Genomic DNA, 15494 nt, shown 5'->3' with positions numbered 1-15494 from the left:
CTCTAAAAACAAAAAAGATGAAAAGGTAGTGTGAGAAATCCCTATTAAATTTTATTCAGATTATTATTTTATCTCATTTACTTGATCATTTTTGCCCTTTCTCTTTGTTTTTGAACATGCACATTATTTTTTCTGAATTGCTTTGGAATAAGTCATAGGCATCAAGTTCTTTTACCTCTAAATGTGCTAGGTTAAGCTGTTGCTGGAATACCCCCAACCAAAATTGGAGTGCTTAGGATAGAGTCATGTTTGCATGTCCAATCCAGCTTCCTGGGAAGCAGCACATGATGGCTCGGATATGAACTAACAAATAGAAGATCTCCTCTTATTTTGCTTTTTCAGGAAGAATGTGTACATTATAAATTTTCTGGATCTTTTTATAAATAAAAATATATATGTTCATCCTTAAACCTCGATCATACTGTCACTAGGTACAGAGTTCCCAGTTTAAATTTTTTTCATTATTTGCAAGTTATTGACCCTAATGATAATGTTTTTTTTTTTAAAGATTTTTTTTTATTACAAAGTCAGATATACAGAGAGGAGGAGAGACAGAGAGGAAGATCTTCCATCCGATGATTCACTCCCCAAGTGAGCCACAACGGGCCGGTGCGCACCAATCCGATGCCGGGAACCAGGAACCTCTTCCAGGTCTCCCACGCGGGTGCAGGGTCCCAATGCATTGGGCCGTCCTCGACTGCTCTCCCAGGCCACAAGCAGGGAGCTGGATGGGAAGTGGAGCTTCCGGGATTAGAACCAGCGCTCATATGGGATCCCGGCGTGCTCAAGGCGAGGACTTTAGACGCTAGGCCACGCCGCCGGGTCCCAATGATAATGTTTTAAAATATATACTGCTTATATATTATAACAATGATTATTATTGTTTGTGCAATTTCCATTCTGATTGGCACTCAGTAGACCCTTTCAATGTAAAGTAATACGTTATTTTGTAAGAATTTACTGCGCATTCCCATGCCATGTACTGTATAAGACAATACAAAGACACAATAAGTTGTGGCAGAACTCCCCTGCCAAGGGGTTTGTATTGTGATATATGCAGTATATCCAATAAGCAGGCCTAACCTCTCACGTTAGTGTATTGTGAGCTCCCAATATAAGTTCTCTATTTTGCATCTTCTTTAGTCATTTGAATGTTTCTAGAGCTAAAAGGAGCCCTCTCCATGTGTTTATCTAGGTTAAGACTCCAGGCTCCAGGACCTGAAAGTTTGTATAGATCAGGGTTAGGGCTGGTCTGCTCTCCACCCTCTATCTCCAATGAGCTCCTACTCTCTACACCAACAGGTTCATGATGACACATACCACATGCAACAGGGCCTGCAGGAGCGCGTGCAGAACTGCAACCGGATCCGGATAGGCCAAGGCTCCATCTACCTTCAGAGGGTACAGCGCCAACAGCTGGAGAAGAAGCTGAAACAGGCAGAGCTCTGGTTGCTGCAAATGGGAAAGTTTGCCCGTCTGGTCAACTACCTGATTTGTCAGAGCCTTGTTTCTATCTTGGAAGATGAGATTACTTCTTTCGTGTCCAACATCCTGCAAGTGAGGTGGTGGGTGGGGTGTGTGGATGTGGGTGATATTCAAGGAACAAATTAGGGGTATACACTGAAGTCTGTCCCACAATCTCTTCCCACCCTTCTTTGAAAGGCTCCAAGGCAGAAACCCTTTCTCCTGTCCCAACTTGTCTTTAATGATCACGGCCAGCTGTCTCATGTGCCTTGTGGTGAAAATATGATCCGTATTCTAACTGAGGGTCTACATTCTATCAAGGCTTCTGCTCTGCAGGTATTGTGTGCTAGATAGGGGGCAGGAAATTCCCAGTTCCTAATCTCTGAGTAATCAGAAGCTTTTGGCCCAGTTTGACATGCTTGGTATCTTCTCATTTGCACCCCTTCTTTTCTCTGAAGGTGATCAAGACTAAAGACCTGAAGACTTCCAAAGATTCTCTGCCTTCTGGAGGTATTTAAGAAGACCTTGGCAAGACTAGGAAGGAGGAAGGATGTGTGTAGAGCGTGAATGACATGAGAAGCCAGCAGCAGGTCCCAGCCGTAGAATCAAACCTTGGGCAGGAATGTAACAGCTGGAACTTGAGTATTGCACATGGTGTGTTGGGGCTGCGAGTGGTGGGAGTGCTATTGCTCACTCATTCATAGTCTATGTGTGTGCAATGACGTGATGTCGAAGAATGTAGACATGTTGCTTTTTCCCTGGTTCATCTGCAACTCGGTGGGGTTTTTCTCCCTCCAGTGTCATGATTTCATTTGTTTACTGTTGAATCCGATGGCTAATCTTTACTAGTTTGAGGGACTCTACTTGCTGGATATTTGCTTTACCTCAGTCTTTTTCCCCTGCTTGTGTCATGGAAGTTCTGTTGAAAATGTAAAGTATGAACAGCACACCAGGAAGAGGAAGCACAGAGGGAAGCAGTGTGGCAGCGAGTCAATTTGCAGTTGAGAAGGAGGGAGAGGGTTTTCTCTCTTGCCACGGTAAGAGCCTGTGAAGAGATGGAGAGCTGTGTGGTGGCTGGCAGGAGCTTTGCTAGGTGTGAAACATCAGATTCACACTTTCAAGGAAGTTAGTAGTAAAGAGCTCTGTTTCTTCTAGCCTTTTCAAAGTTTGGATTGATACTTAAAAGTGCAACTCTGGGGCCCTGCGGCGTGGCCTAGCGGCTAAAGTCCTCGCCTTGAACGCCCTGGGATCCCATATGGGCGCCGGTTCTAATCCTGGAAGCTCCACTTCCCATCCAGCTCCCTGCTTGTGGCCTGGGAAAGCAGTCGAGGACAGCCCAATGCATTGGGACCCTGCACCCGCATGGGAGACCTGGAAGAAGTTCCTGGTTCCCGGCATCGGATTGGTGCGCACCGGCCCGTTGTGGCTCACTTGGGGAGTGAATCATTGGACGGAAGATCTTTCCTCTCTGTCTCTCCTCCTCTCTGTATATCTGACTTTGTAATAAATAAATCTTTAAAAAAAAAAAGTGCAACTCTGGCAGTTTAAATGCATTCTACTTAGATTGATAGATATGTAAATATAATTCATATTTAATTTAACATATAATTTATATATATTTAAACTGAAACCCCAAATCCCCCAGATATGAGATACAGCTTATGTTTCTTTGATTTAGTAGGTAAAAAATGTTATCATAAGTAACTTCATTTCACTCTTGTTTTGGCTTTGAATGTGTTGGTGATTTCTGCTTCATTTTGTTGGGATATGTCTTTTACCAATTTGCCTTAATATAGAATCACTTTTCTTTCTACTGCTTGAAGTCACACTTGAATTGACTTTGTATAGCATCATACTGCCTAAGCGGTGTCATTGATCTTGGCACCTTGAGTCATGTTTTTAAATCTTGTCTTGTATTTTGGAGCTTTCAAACTGAATGTTGCTGAATTCAAAAGCAGAAATGAAGCAGGTGCATCAAGGTGCATCAAAAACAAATCAAATCAAAGCTAAAAAGTAAAAAAGAGCTCCCATTACTCTTTCTTTCTTTCTTTCTCTTTGTGTTTCTTTCTTTCTTTCTTTAAACAAACTGTTTTATGGATTTGAAATACAGAATTACAGAGAGAAAGAGAGATCTTCCATCTGCTGGTTCACTGCCCAAATGACCTGAGTGACTGGGAGTGGGCCAGGCCAAAGCCAGGAGCCTGGAGCTGCATCTGAAGCTCCCACATGGGTGCAGGGCTCAAACACCCGGTTATCTTCTGCTGCTTTCCCAAGCACATTTTCAGGGAGCTGGATTGAAAGCTGAGCAGTTTGGGCCCAGCACAGTAACCTAGTGGCTAAAGTCCTCATCTTGCATGTGCCAGGGTCCCATGTGGGTGCTGGTTTATATCCTGCCTGCTCCATTTCTGTTCCAGCTCCCTGCTTCTGGCCTGGGAAAGCAATGAGGGTGGCCCAAAGCCTGGGGACTCTACACCCATGTGGAAGACTTGAAAGAAGCTCCTGGCTCCTGGCTTCAGATCATCTCAGCTCTGACCATTGCAGCCACTTGGGGAGTGACTAGGTGGCTGGAAGATCTTTATCTCTGTCTCTCCTTCTCTGTACATCTGCCTTTCCAATAAAAATAAATAAATATTAAAAAAAGAAGGACCCACACTAAAAAAAGAAGAAGAAGAAGAAAAAGAAAGTGGAAGAGCTAAGACTTCAGCCTGTGGTTAAGCTGCTGTGCCACAATGCCAGCTCCAAGAGTTTCCACTTCTTAAATTCTTAAATTCTTAAATTCTCTGCATCTTCCCAAGTACCCTGGCTCCTGAGGTCATTGCGTTTCCTTTGTACTGTCTATTCCCTTATCACTTCTTTTAAATGACTTGAAATGTTTTGTGACACCAGCTGCTTCCTTCACTCTGCTTGTCCGTCCAGTTGTTTTCCTGTATGTGGGATTGCTTTATTTCACATTCTCAACACTAGGGTAGTGACTGATTCAGCCTTTCCTGCAGATTGAATTACAGACACATAAACTATGGCAAGGAGAATGACTCATGCTGCAAATTAACTTGTGTTAGCTAGAGATAATGACAGATCCTCTTGGAAAGGCATGTGTGGTGCAGAATGTGGCATTTCTTTTGCTATACTTACACTTCAATCTGTGTATCCCTTAGGCCCAAGTATGTGGGTTGGTTTTGGATTCCATAATCGTAACTCAGAAATGAGTAAGCAAAAAAGGGAACTTATTATTGACTCGTATTAACGAAGAAATTGGTAGGTAAGGCTGGATTCGGCCACAGCGGCTTAAACAATAAGAGAGAATGAGGGAGGTGCTACCAAGATTGGTTAGCTGCGTAACAGTGACATCTAGGCCAGGTCTCCTGCTTCTTGCTTTTACCTTCAGGGAAGAGTAAATCCTCTGAGGAGGGTGTGTATGGTGGTGCAGGCTGCATGCAGTGCTTTTTCATGCCCTGTCTTTGTCTCATAGTTGCAAGACACGGTTGCACTTCCCAGCAGCTGATTTTCAGTCAAAATCATGAAGTAAAGAAAGAGAAGGTTAATCAAAAAAGTCTATTCCTGACCCTAATTTATTTTTAAACAGGAAAGGGGAATTTTTTTTCTTAAACATCCTTTCATACTCAATTTTACACCTTGTTGTAAAAAATCTAGATTGAGCGGCTACTTTTAGCTGCAGGAAAGACTGGAAATCAAATGGCTGATGGTCTCAGCTTTTTGTGGAAGATGGGCTCTACCATCACAGAAACAGGATCAAGGGCAAAGCAACTGTGCAGCCAACCAACATGGCTTCCAGGTTCCATTCTTCGTATAGGCTGCCTCCACTTGGCACGCAAGAGAGGTGCTGGCCTCCTCTACAAAGTCATTTCGTATTACTCTTTTTCCCTTCTAGCTCTCCTTTAAGCTTAGTTCTGCAGGTAACATTATGTTTAAGCTTGCCTCTGTCTTTATGCTGAAGACTTTCTATTAATTTTTTTTTTTTTAAAGATTTTATTATTATTGGAAAGCCGGATATACAGAGAGGAGGAGAGACAGAGAGGAAGATCTTCCATCCGATGTTTCACCCCCCAAGTGAGCCGCAACGGGCCGGTGCGCGCCAATCTGATGCCGGGAACCAGGAACCTCTTCCAGGTCTCCCACGCGGGTGCAGTGTCCCAAAGCTTTGGGCCGTCCTCAACTGCTTTCCCAGGCCACAAGCAGGGAGCTGGATGGGAAGTGGAGCTGCCGGGATTAGAACCGGCGCCCATATGGGATCCCGGGGCGTTCAAGGCGAGGACTTTAGCCGCTAGGCCACGCCGCCGGGCCCTGAAGACTTTCTATTAATTTCGTTTCTCCTAAGTTCATTCTCTAGTAGTAGATTCCTCAGTAAGGACTTATGCAACCAGAATTCTTAAGCTCTTCTATGTTGATAATAATTTGCACCTTCTGATAGTTTAGTGTTGCCAGATTTGGAGTAACTGACTTGTACATTTTTCTTTGTCTATCTTGAGTATGTTACCCCATTTTCTTCAGGAGTTTTGATTTACTATCAAAAAGTCTAATGATAATTTAATTTTGCTTTCCTTACAAAGTCACTTGCTATTTTTTGCTTAGAGTCTTTATTTTTTAAATCCAATTATTTTAATAAATTATGCCTTCATATTTAACATTCCAGGGCATGATTCTCAATAATATTCTTTCAGAATGGATTTTTATTTTTTTCATCTCAAGACAGTTTTTACATTTTTTAAGAAATAGCTTTAATTAGAATGTAGTTCTAATTAAATATAGGCAAAATAATTGTATGTTTATTTTGAATCATACAATTTATTTTAAATTGCACAATTCACTTTTTTTGTCCCCCCCCAATTCGCTTTCTAAAATATACAATCCAATTTTTTGTCTGCTTTCAAAGTTGCATGACCATCACTACAATCATATTAAGAACATTTTCATCACCCAAGGAAAAACTATTTTTTTATTTTTATTTTTTATTGTTGTTGGAAAGGCAGATTTACAGAGAGAAGAAGACAGAAAGTTCTCTCATATGCAGGTTCACTCCCCAGATGGCCAGAGGTGAGCTGATCAGAAGCCAGGAGCCAGGAGCTTCTTCCAGGTCTCCCATGCAGGTACTGGGTCCCAAGGCTTTGATCCATCCTCTACTGCTTTCCCAGGCCACAAGCAGGGAGCTGGATGGGAAGTGGAGCTGCCGGGACACTAACTGGTGCCCATGTGGGATCCTGGTGCTTGGAGGTGGAGGATTAGCCATTTGAGCTATCACACTAGTCCTGGAAAAAACTATTAGCAGTCATTCTCCATTTCTCTTCTTTCAATTGTTCATGTTACAAAACAAAACAACAACAACAAGAAAAAAAGAAAAAAAGCTTTTCTTAGCTTTCTAAAGAAGGCCTGTTCCAAATAGTGTCTGACCTCCCAGGTTTGCTCTCCATTGTTTTTCTGTGCTGGTGAAGAAACTGTGGCTAGTTGGTCAGGTTGTCCTGGCTTCTGTCACCCCTCCAGCTTCATCTGGGTCTTTTCTTTGTCTCTGTTGCTTCCATGCTGCTGAGCCATCACTTGTTAGCAGTGTTTTCTTAGTGTCAGGCTTTGCCCCAACGGGGCTCCTTGTTGGTTTCATGAGTTCATAGAACAAAGAGTGCTTAAGCTCCTGCACATCTTACCTCACCTGCTACTGGAACAGATAATAATACCCTTTCTGCTTCTACCTTCCCTGTGCACACAAGCCCTCCACCTTATGGTAAAAACCTTTGGCTATTTGTTATTAGGTCTGTCCAGTGCCTCACCTTTCTCTTCTCCCTGTCTCATAAATACCGATCACAGGTCTGGAGGCTGTAGGTGGTTAGAGTTTAGGACTTGCAGTGATTTCTGTCCCTGTTTTGGTGAATACATTATCATCGGGTTTTTGGCTTTGCTATGTAATGGGAGTTTGGGGGGTATTTCAAAACTGTGCTGCCACTGCCATCATCCCAGAATCACTTCTGGCATTTTTGTTTTTGTTTTTGTTTTTTTAAGATTTATTTATTTTATTACAAAGTCAGATATACAGAGAGGAGGAGAGACAGAGAGAAAGATCCTCCGTCCGATGATTCACTCCCCAAGTGAGCCACAACGGCCGGTGCGCGCCAATCCGAAGCCGGGAACCTGGAACCTCCTCCGGGCCTCCCACGTGGGTGCAGGGTCCCAAATCCTTGGGCCATCCTCGACTGCCTTTCCAGGCCACAAGCAGGGAGCTGGATGGGAAGTGGAGCTTCCGGAACTAGAACCAGCACTCATATGGGATCCCGGGGCTTTCAAGGCGAGGACTTTAGGTGCTAGGCCACGCCGCCGGGCCCCACTTCTGGCATTTTTAATGAATTGTTCTGTTAGGTTTTTTATTTACTTAAGAGTCAGAACAACAAAGAGAGGTCTTCTGTCTGTTGGTTCACTCCCCAAATACTTGTAACAGTGAGAACAGACCAGGCCAAAGTCAGGAGCCTGGAATGCTGTTTGGGTCTCCCACGTGGGTGGTAGGAACCAAGCTAATCAATCAGCTGATGTCTCCCAGGATGCACATTATCAGGCAGCTGGGTCAGAAGCAAAGGACTTGAACATTGGTTGTGGGTGTGCCAAGCAATATCTTAACTGTTGCACAAAACCTGCCCCTCTTGTTCGTGTGTGGAACAGAGATTATAGCTTTAAAGGCAAGGGACAGAGCTCGGCAGCGTGGCCTGGTGGCTAAGGTCCTCGCCTTGATCCCATATGGCCGCTGGTTCTAATCCCGGCAGCTCCACTTCCTCTCTGTCTCTCCTCCTCTCAGTATATCTGACTTTGTAATAAAAATAAAATAAATCTTTAAAAAAAAAAAGGCAAGGGACAAAGTGGGGACAAAAGTTAGAGGGGTATTATAGTAACACAGTGAGAGATGATGGTGGTTTGGGCTGGGGGGAAATGAGGTACTCATAGATGTGGATTATTTGGATTAATTGGTTTCTGGATACAGTTCAAATGTAGAGTTAGGGTGATTTTGTCATGACTGGGTGTCTTTTTTTTTTTTTTTTTTTTAAAGATTTATTCGTTTTATTACAGCCAGATATACACAGAGGAGGAGAGACAGAGAGGAAGATCTTCCGTCCGATGATTCACTCCCCAAGTGAGCCGCAACGGGCCGGTGCGCGCCGATCCGATGCCGGGAACCCGGAACCTCTTCCAGGTCTCCCACGCAGGTGCAGGGTCCCAAGGCTTTGGGCTGTCCTCGACTGCTTTCCCAGGCCACAAGCAGGGAGCTGGATGGGAAGTGGAGCTGCCGGGATTAGAACCGGCGCCCATATGGGATCCCGGGGCTTTCAAGGCGAGGACTTTAGCCGCTAGGCCACGGCCGCCGGGTCCATGACTGGGTGTCTTATTTGTGGAAAAAATATTGAAAGATGACTAAAACATTTTGACCAGAGGTGAGTATTATGGTATAGCGGATAAACCAACCAGCTGCAAAACTGACATCCCATATGGGTATAGGTTCATGACCTGGTTGCTGCACTTCCAATTCAGCTCCCTTCTAATGGCTTGAGGCCTGGGAAAGGCAGTGAAGGATAACTCAATTGCTTGGATGCCTGCCACTCACGTGGGAGACCTTGAAGTAGCTCCTGGCTCCTGGCTTTGACTTGGGCCAGCTCTAGCCATTGCAGCCATCTGGGGAGTAAATCTGGAGACAGAAGATCTCTCTATTTCTCTGTAACTCTGACTTTTGAATGAATGGATGAATAAATAAATAAACCTCTTTTTTAAAAAGATTTTAAGGGGTCAGTGCTGTGGCATGGTATTTTAAGCTTCCACCTGTGATGCTGACATCTCATATAGCACTGGTTTGTGTCCCAGCTGCTCCACTTCTGATGCAGTTCTCTGCTTATGGCCTGGGGAAACAGCAGATGATGGCTGAAATCCTTGGACCCCTGTTGCTATGTGGGAGATTTGGTAGAAACTCCTGGCATCTGGCTTCATATTGGCTCACTTGAAGCATCTGTGGCTCTTTGGGGAGTGAGCTAGTGGATGGAAGGTATCTCTCCCCCTCATCCCTGTAACTCTTTCAAATAAAAAACAAAAGAGTTTTGACTGGAAGAATGGAGTTCCCATTTACTGCAGCTAGAAGACAAGAAGGAATAAAAGGCAGGGATGGGGTAGGGAGAGGGAAATCACAGCCTATTTTGGGCGCTGTTGAGTCTGACAGCATAGCATAAATACAAGTAGACATGTGGAGTAGGCAGTTTTTTAACTGGAATTAACATGGAATATGAACAGTCAATAAATTTGAGAGCAAAAGAGTGATACTAGAGTCAGAAATCTGGGTGAGATGTCCTGTGACATGGGGGAGAGAGCAGAGGTCTGAGCCCCGGCAAAGCTCTGTGGTGTAGAGTAGTGTGAATATGATATCTCAACATCTCTGTGCAAAGTTTTAACACAAAAACAAAGTGACACTGAACCAATTCCTGAATATTTCAGGTCAGGTTCAAGGATATTTCTTCAGGCAGATTCTGAGAATTGGTCATGTCAATAAAATTTCCTACCTCCTACTGTGCTCTGCTGTAAATTGCATTGGCCTGGTACCCCTTGCAGCTGGGTGACGTGTGCAATCTATGCTGCACCAGTTAGATCTATGAGACTTGAGTTTGGAGTTGATGGTGGGGGATGGAGGTAGAGCACATCCTAGTCACTATGCAGATGGCAGCAGAGACAGTGTGGTTTGTCACTCATAGTGTGACAGTGACGTCCCAGTGTGCCAGGCAGCACAGTTTCCTAGTTGCCCAGTCTAGTTTTTTCTTTATTTTTCAGCTCTCTGATCATTCTACAATTCAGTTAAGATTTTGTAAGAATTCTCACTTCTCCTCCTGCATATGCCAGCTACAGAAGATGATGTTTTCTGCATCTGAACCCCTAAGCCTTTTTTTTTTTTAAAGATTTATTCATTTTATTACAGCCAGATATACACAGAGGAGAGACAGAGAGGAAGATCTTCCGTCCGATGATTCACTCCCCAAGTGAGCTGCAACGGGCCGATGCGCGCCGATCCGAAGCCGGGAACCTGGAACCTCTTCCGGGTCTCCCACGCGGGTGCAGGGTCCCAAAGCATTGGGCCGTCCTCGACTGCTTTCCCAGGCCACAAGCAGGGAGCTGGATGGGAAGTGGAGCTGCCGGGATTAGAACCGGCGCCCATATGGGATCCCAGGGCTTTCAAGGCGAGGACTTTAGCCGCTAGGCCACGGCCGCCGGGCCCTGAACCCCTAAGCCTTTATGGGGCTGGTGTATGTTTGTGATAGAGATGTGTGGGAACTCCCTTGTGCATGGGGGCTGTATGTGTGTGTGTAAGATGGAACTTGCATGTGCACTCTGGAAGAAACTCATGGACAATCATGGCATTTGTTCCACTAGAAGAAGAAGAGGAAGAGGAGGATACAGAATTTCTGGTACCTAAGTTCCAGAGCCAGCCCAGCGATGCAGTACGCATCTTTTGTGGCCCAAATGTAGGATTGGTGTGGCCGTGGAAAGCTCACTCAATTAATGATAACTTGGTGGTCCGTGGGTGCAAGCTTCGGGGCCATTATTGGCCCACCAATTACAAGCAGCTACAGGAGGACCTGGACAACAATCGTGGAATCCAGCAGGCACTGACTACGCAGCAGGCACTGCTGGAGGTAAGAGCAGAGGTTAAGGCGGGGATGCTGCCTACCAACTCCCATCACAGGTGTCCACCTCCTGTCCTAGCACTTGTTCTCCTCTTAGGGCATGCTGTGGGAGGTGCAGGAATTCTGCAAGGAGCATCACTGGATAACAGATATTTATGAGTTTGTACAAGCCTGGGGACCTCAGAAACTGGAGGACATGAAAAACTGTCCTGTCAAGAATTATGTGATGCTGGTGAGTCACCTGAACGCGTGGCAGGCCCGTGTCTCCATGATGCCTGTCGAGTTGCTCACAAAAGGCAAGCTGCTGCTGCTGAGCTGCAATGATGTGCAGGAAGAGTTAAGTAAGTGCCATTCATCTTTCAGTGCCCTTTTTCCTTCCTTCTTTGCTGTGCCAATTTACCCAGCCTAGAATGTCCTCTTGTGCCCTGTTGGACCCTGTTGGACCTCCCAAAGCCCCCAGGTCACAGCTCTTCTATTTTCCAACAAAGGGGATAATTCCTAAGGAGACAGCCTGTCTGGTTGAATCTGCTTACTCCCTATATTCCTTAGGCATCATGTTCCTATGGCCTGGCATTTCCTAATTCCTATAAAATAGAAGTAATTTAAACCAAATGTAACAGCTCCTAGGGATTCTGAGCTGTCTCTTTGCAGAGATTTTCATGCAACAGAATGAGAAATTACACCAGAAATTGCATGTGTGAAAAATTACTGTCTGCAGGTGGTGAAAGATGAACATAACTTTCTGGATTAGAGCAGCTATGTTTGGTCTGGCTCGGTCTGTTTTGAGTATTTGGTCAGTTATAAATTTATGCTTCTGAGTTCTTATTCTGCAGTGTCCTCCTATTCTCTTTTCCTTGCCAAAGGGCCTGGCACGTGAGAAGGCCCCTGTGCCTGAGCTCTTTGCTTGCTTCTGAGGTCGAGTGCACTCTGACCTGGTCGCTGCCTTCTGGTGATGATGAGTCCTGGGCTGGTGCAGCTTGGGGTGTGTGCCTTTGACCTAGTGGCAAACCAAAGGGGCTTCCTTTACTGACTCTGTGCTGCCATGGCCCCTGGCATCGAAGACCAAAAGGTGAATCCTCCATCCACTCTCTATCCCTATCTCTATCCAGCCCACCGCAAATCCTTTTCAATCTTCTGCTTCCTGAATATCTCTGAAGTCTATTTTCCCATCCATCTACAGCTTCCCTTTCATTGCATTTTGATGCCATATGGTGTCGCTGTTGCATTCCTATCAGGCTTAACTGCTCCCAAAGCAGCGCTACAGCAATGGCCTCACTTCTGGTCTAGAGGGGTAATTTGAGAAAGAACAGGTACTCGTCTTTGATAGGTTCCCTCAATAGAATTTTCTCAGTTTCAGATGTTGGTACCCAGTTCTCTCTGTTACTTCCTCCAAGGCTCTGAAAGGACCTTACACAATATGTCATGATCATCTGTCCAGGCATTGTTTGTTTCACTTTTCAGTTGCGGAGATGCTAATGGGCGTTAGGCCAACTTACTTTTCATATAACATTGTGTGTGTGCACGCTCATGTTTGTGTGTGTGTGTAGGGAGGAGGGACTTGAAAAAGTCCATGGAAAATGGAAGAATTAAAGGACAATCTTGTTGTTAAAATCAAATTGAAATCCATGTATAGCTTTTTTTTAAAATATTTTATGAGTTTGGAATTTATTTATTTATTTATTTTAAAGATTTATCCATTTTATTACAGCCAGATATACACAGAGGAGGAGAGACAGAGAGGAAGATCTTCCATCCGATGTTTCACCCCCCAAGTGAGCTGCAACGGGCCGATGCGCGCCGATCCGAAGCCGGGAACCCGGAACCTCTTCCAGGTCTCCCACACGGGTGCAGGATCCCAAAGCTTTGGGCCGTCCTCAACTGCTTTCCCAGGCCACAAGCAGGGAGCTGGATGGGAAGTGGAGCTGCCGGGATTAGAACCGGCGCCCATATGGGATCCCGGGGCATTCAATGTGAGGACTTTAGCCGCTAGGCCATGCCGCCAGGCCCCATGTATAGCTTTTTCATAACACATACTTTCAGTGAGCTTTTTAGATACTCTTTTTGTGGGAATTTCCATTTTAAATCAATTTTTCTTGTGTTCTTTGAGACCTCTTAACGTTTAACTGTGTATTTTAATGTCTATGTTTATAGCTTAAGATACAGTGGGGCGGAACAGACTGCCTGAGTTTGTATCCTTGATCCACCACAGTGTGGCATTTATTAAGTTATGTGAACTCTATGAACCTTAATCTACTTATACAAAGTAAGGGCAGCAATATGATTTATCTTAAAGGAAATTTGTGACAATAATGTGTGTTAATATAAGTACCTGAAAGCCGGAACAAGAATCCATATCCTTGCGACGAGGCGGTGAGGCAGCTGCTGCCTGTTCTCTTCCACCTCCTGCAGCACCATGACAGAGAGATTGTCTCGGACACCTGCTGGGCCTTGTCCTACCTCACTGAGGGCTGCAACGAGCGCATTGACCGAGTGGTCAACATTGGGGTCTTGCCCAGGCTGGTAGAGCTCATGACCAGCCAGGAGCTCAGCATCCTGATTCCTTCTCTCCGCACGGTGGGGAACATTGTCACAGGAACTGAACACCAGACCCAGATGGCCATCGACGCAGGTCTGCTGAAGGTGCTGCCCCACCTCCTGAGGCACCCCAAAACCTCCATCCAGAAGGAGGCGGCCTGGGTCCTAAGCAATGTGGCTGCAGGATCTCAACAGCAAATCCAGCTGCTGATTGTGTACGACTTGCTGCCTCTCTTGGTGGCTCTGCTGAAAAATGGGGAGTTTCAAGTCCAGAAGGAGGCAGTCTGGACGGTGGCCAACTTCACAATGGGGGCCACTGTGAGCCAGTTGTTCCAGCTGGTCTACTCGGGGGTCTTGGAGCCCCTGGTGAATCTGCTCACCGCTCCAGATCCTAAGATTGTCCTCATCATCCTTGATGTCATCTCTTACTTCCTCCAGGAAGCAGAGAAGCTGCGTGAGAAGGACAGACTATACTTTCTAATAGAAGGGCTTGGCGGGATTGAAAGAATTGAGACCTTGCAGCTGCACGTGAATCAGCAGATCGCGCAGACCGCCCTGAGCCTCATCGAGAAGCACTTTGGCGAGGAAGAAGACAAAGACAGCATTTTATCAATCCAGGACAAATGCTGAGCGTTCTTCATAAAATGATGGCAGAACACCCCAACTTCTCACCCTCAGGGACAACATGTTTATGAAGCAGCTCTCCTATGTCTTAGTGCCTCACTGATACAAAGCTTTTAAAATTCCACATTAATAAAAGGTTTAGCACGTTAAAAAAAAATATTGGATATGGAATATTCTCTATTCCATTTGGTAGTATGCTGTATTCCAACTAATATTTAGATCTTATAAATAATATTTTGCTTGTAATGTCTCTGAACTTAAGAACTCTGTTCTGATTGATGACATGTCTGAGTTCAGATGGCATCACCTTTTTTTTTTCTGGTTGTATATAGAGTAATGGTGCTCGTTACAATTAATCAGAGGTTTGACGAAGTATCATATCGGTATGATTTCTGCCCCCTGAGGAAAGGACAGCTTCCAAGAGTATATTCAGACCTCATGTCTTCCTGAGGTTTCTGCCCTTTAATCATTACAAACAAAAGGCAGGGCCCAGCATAATGGCTCAGTGGCTAAATCCTCAGCTTGCACATGCCTGGATCTCATATGAATACTGATTTATGTCCCGGCTGCTCTACTTCCCATCCAGCTCCCTACTTGTGGCCTGGGAAAGCAGTGGAGGATGGTCCAAAGCCTTGAGATCCTGCACCCAGAAGAAGCTCCTGGCTCCTGACTTCGAATTAGCTAAGCTGCAGTCATTGTGTTGGTCTGGGGAATGAACCACAGATGGAAGATGTTTGTCTCTGTCTCTCCTTCTCTCTGTAAATCTGCCTTTCCAATAAAAATAAATAAATCTTTAAAAATAAAAAAGGCAGATTGTATCCACTTGATGCCTCTTCTGCTAACTACTACAACAGAAGCAGGAAGAGTGAGCAGAGGGCCTGGCACAGTAACTTAGTGGCTAAAGTCCTCACCTTGCATGTGCTGGGATCCCAGTGGCCCCACTTCCCATCCAGCTCCCTGCTTGTGGCCTGGGAAAGCAGTCGAGGATGACATAAAGCCTTGGTACCCTGTACCCGCGTGGGAGACCTGGAAGAAATCCAGGCTCCTGGCTTTGGGTTGGCTCAGGTCTGGCTGTTGAGGGCACTTGGGGAGTAAATTAGCAAATGGAAGATCTTCCTCTATGTCTCTTCTCATCTCTGTGTATCTGACTTTTCAATAAAAAATAAATCTTAAAAAAAAGTCAGCAAAGCACTCTCACCTTAAATAGGGCGTCTGTTCTTCAGG

General features: G+C 45.1%; 2 protein-coding genes across 2 annotated transcripts in view; both read left to right on the top strand.

Annotated features, from left to right (window-relative positions):
• DNHD1 (dynein heavy chain domain 1) overlaps nt 1-15494 on the top strand; it is a 79388-nt gene that overhangs the window by 22770 nt on the left and 41124 nt on the right. The window contains exons 9-13 of the mRNA XM_058662288.1: nt 1303-1557; nt 1663-1800; nt 1923-1974; nt 10858-11120; nt 11209-11452. Of these exons, the coding sequence (XP_058518271.1) occupies nt 1303-1557; nt 1663-1800; nt 1923-1974; nt 10858-11120; nt 11209-11452 (952 nt within the window). The remainder of the gene's footprint in view (nt 1-1302; nt 1558-1662; nt 1801-1922; nt 1975-10857; nt 11121-11208; nt 11453-15494) is intronic.
• On the top strand, nt 13105-14340 carry LOC131480229 (importin subunit alpha-8-like). The gene is made up of 2 exons (XM_058663965.1): nt 13105-13150; nt 13438-14340. The coding sequence occupies exons 1-2, from the start codon at nt 13105-13107 to the stop codon at nt 14274-14276; spliced, it is 885 nt and encodes a 294-aa protein (XP_058519948.1). The 3' UTR covers nt 14277-14340.

This window comes from Ochotona princeps, chromosome 4 (assembly GCF_030435755.1).
Source record: "Ochotona princeps isolate mOchPri1 chromosome 4, mOchPri1.hap1, whole genome shotgun sequence".
Classification (NCBI taxonomy): Eukaryota; Metazoa; Chordata; class Mammalia; order Lagomorpha; family Ochotonidae; genus Ochotona; species Ochotona princeps.
Note: the sequence above shows the minus strand (reverse complement) of the source record. Positions and strands in the feature narration are given on the sequence as shown.

What these genes read in the sequence shown, in the direction of transcription:
- LOC131480229 (XM_058663965.1), top strand. Translation starts at nt 13,105, where the DNA reads ATGCCGCCAGGCCCCATGTATAGCTTTTTCATAACACATACTTTCA. An exon ending in TTTCATAACACATACTTTCA is followed by an intron (nt 13,151 to 13,437) that starts GTGAGCTTTTTA and finishes TGTTAATATAAG; the next exon opens with TACCTGAAAGCCGGAACAAG.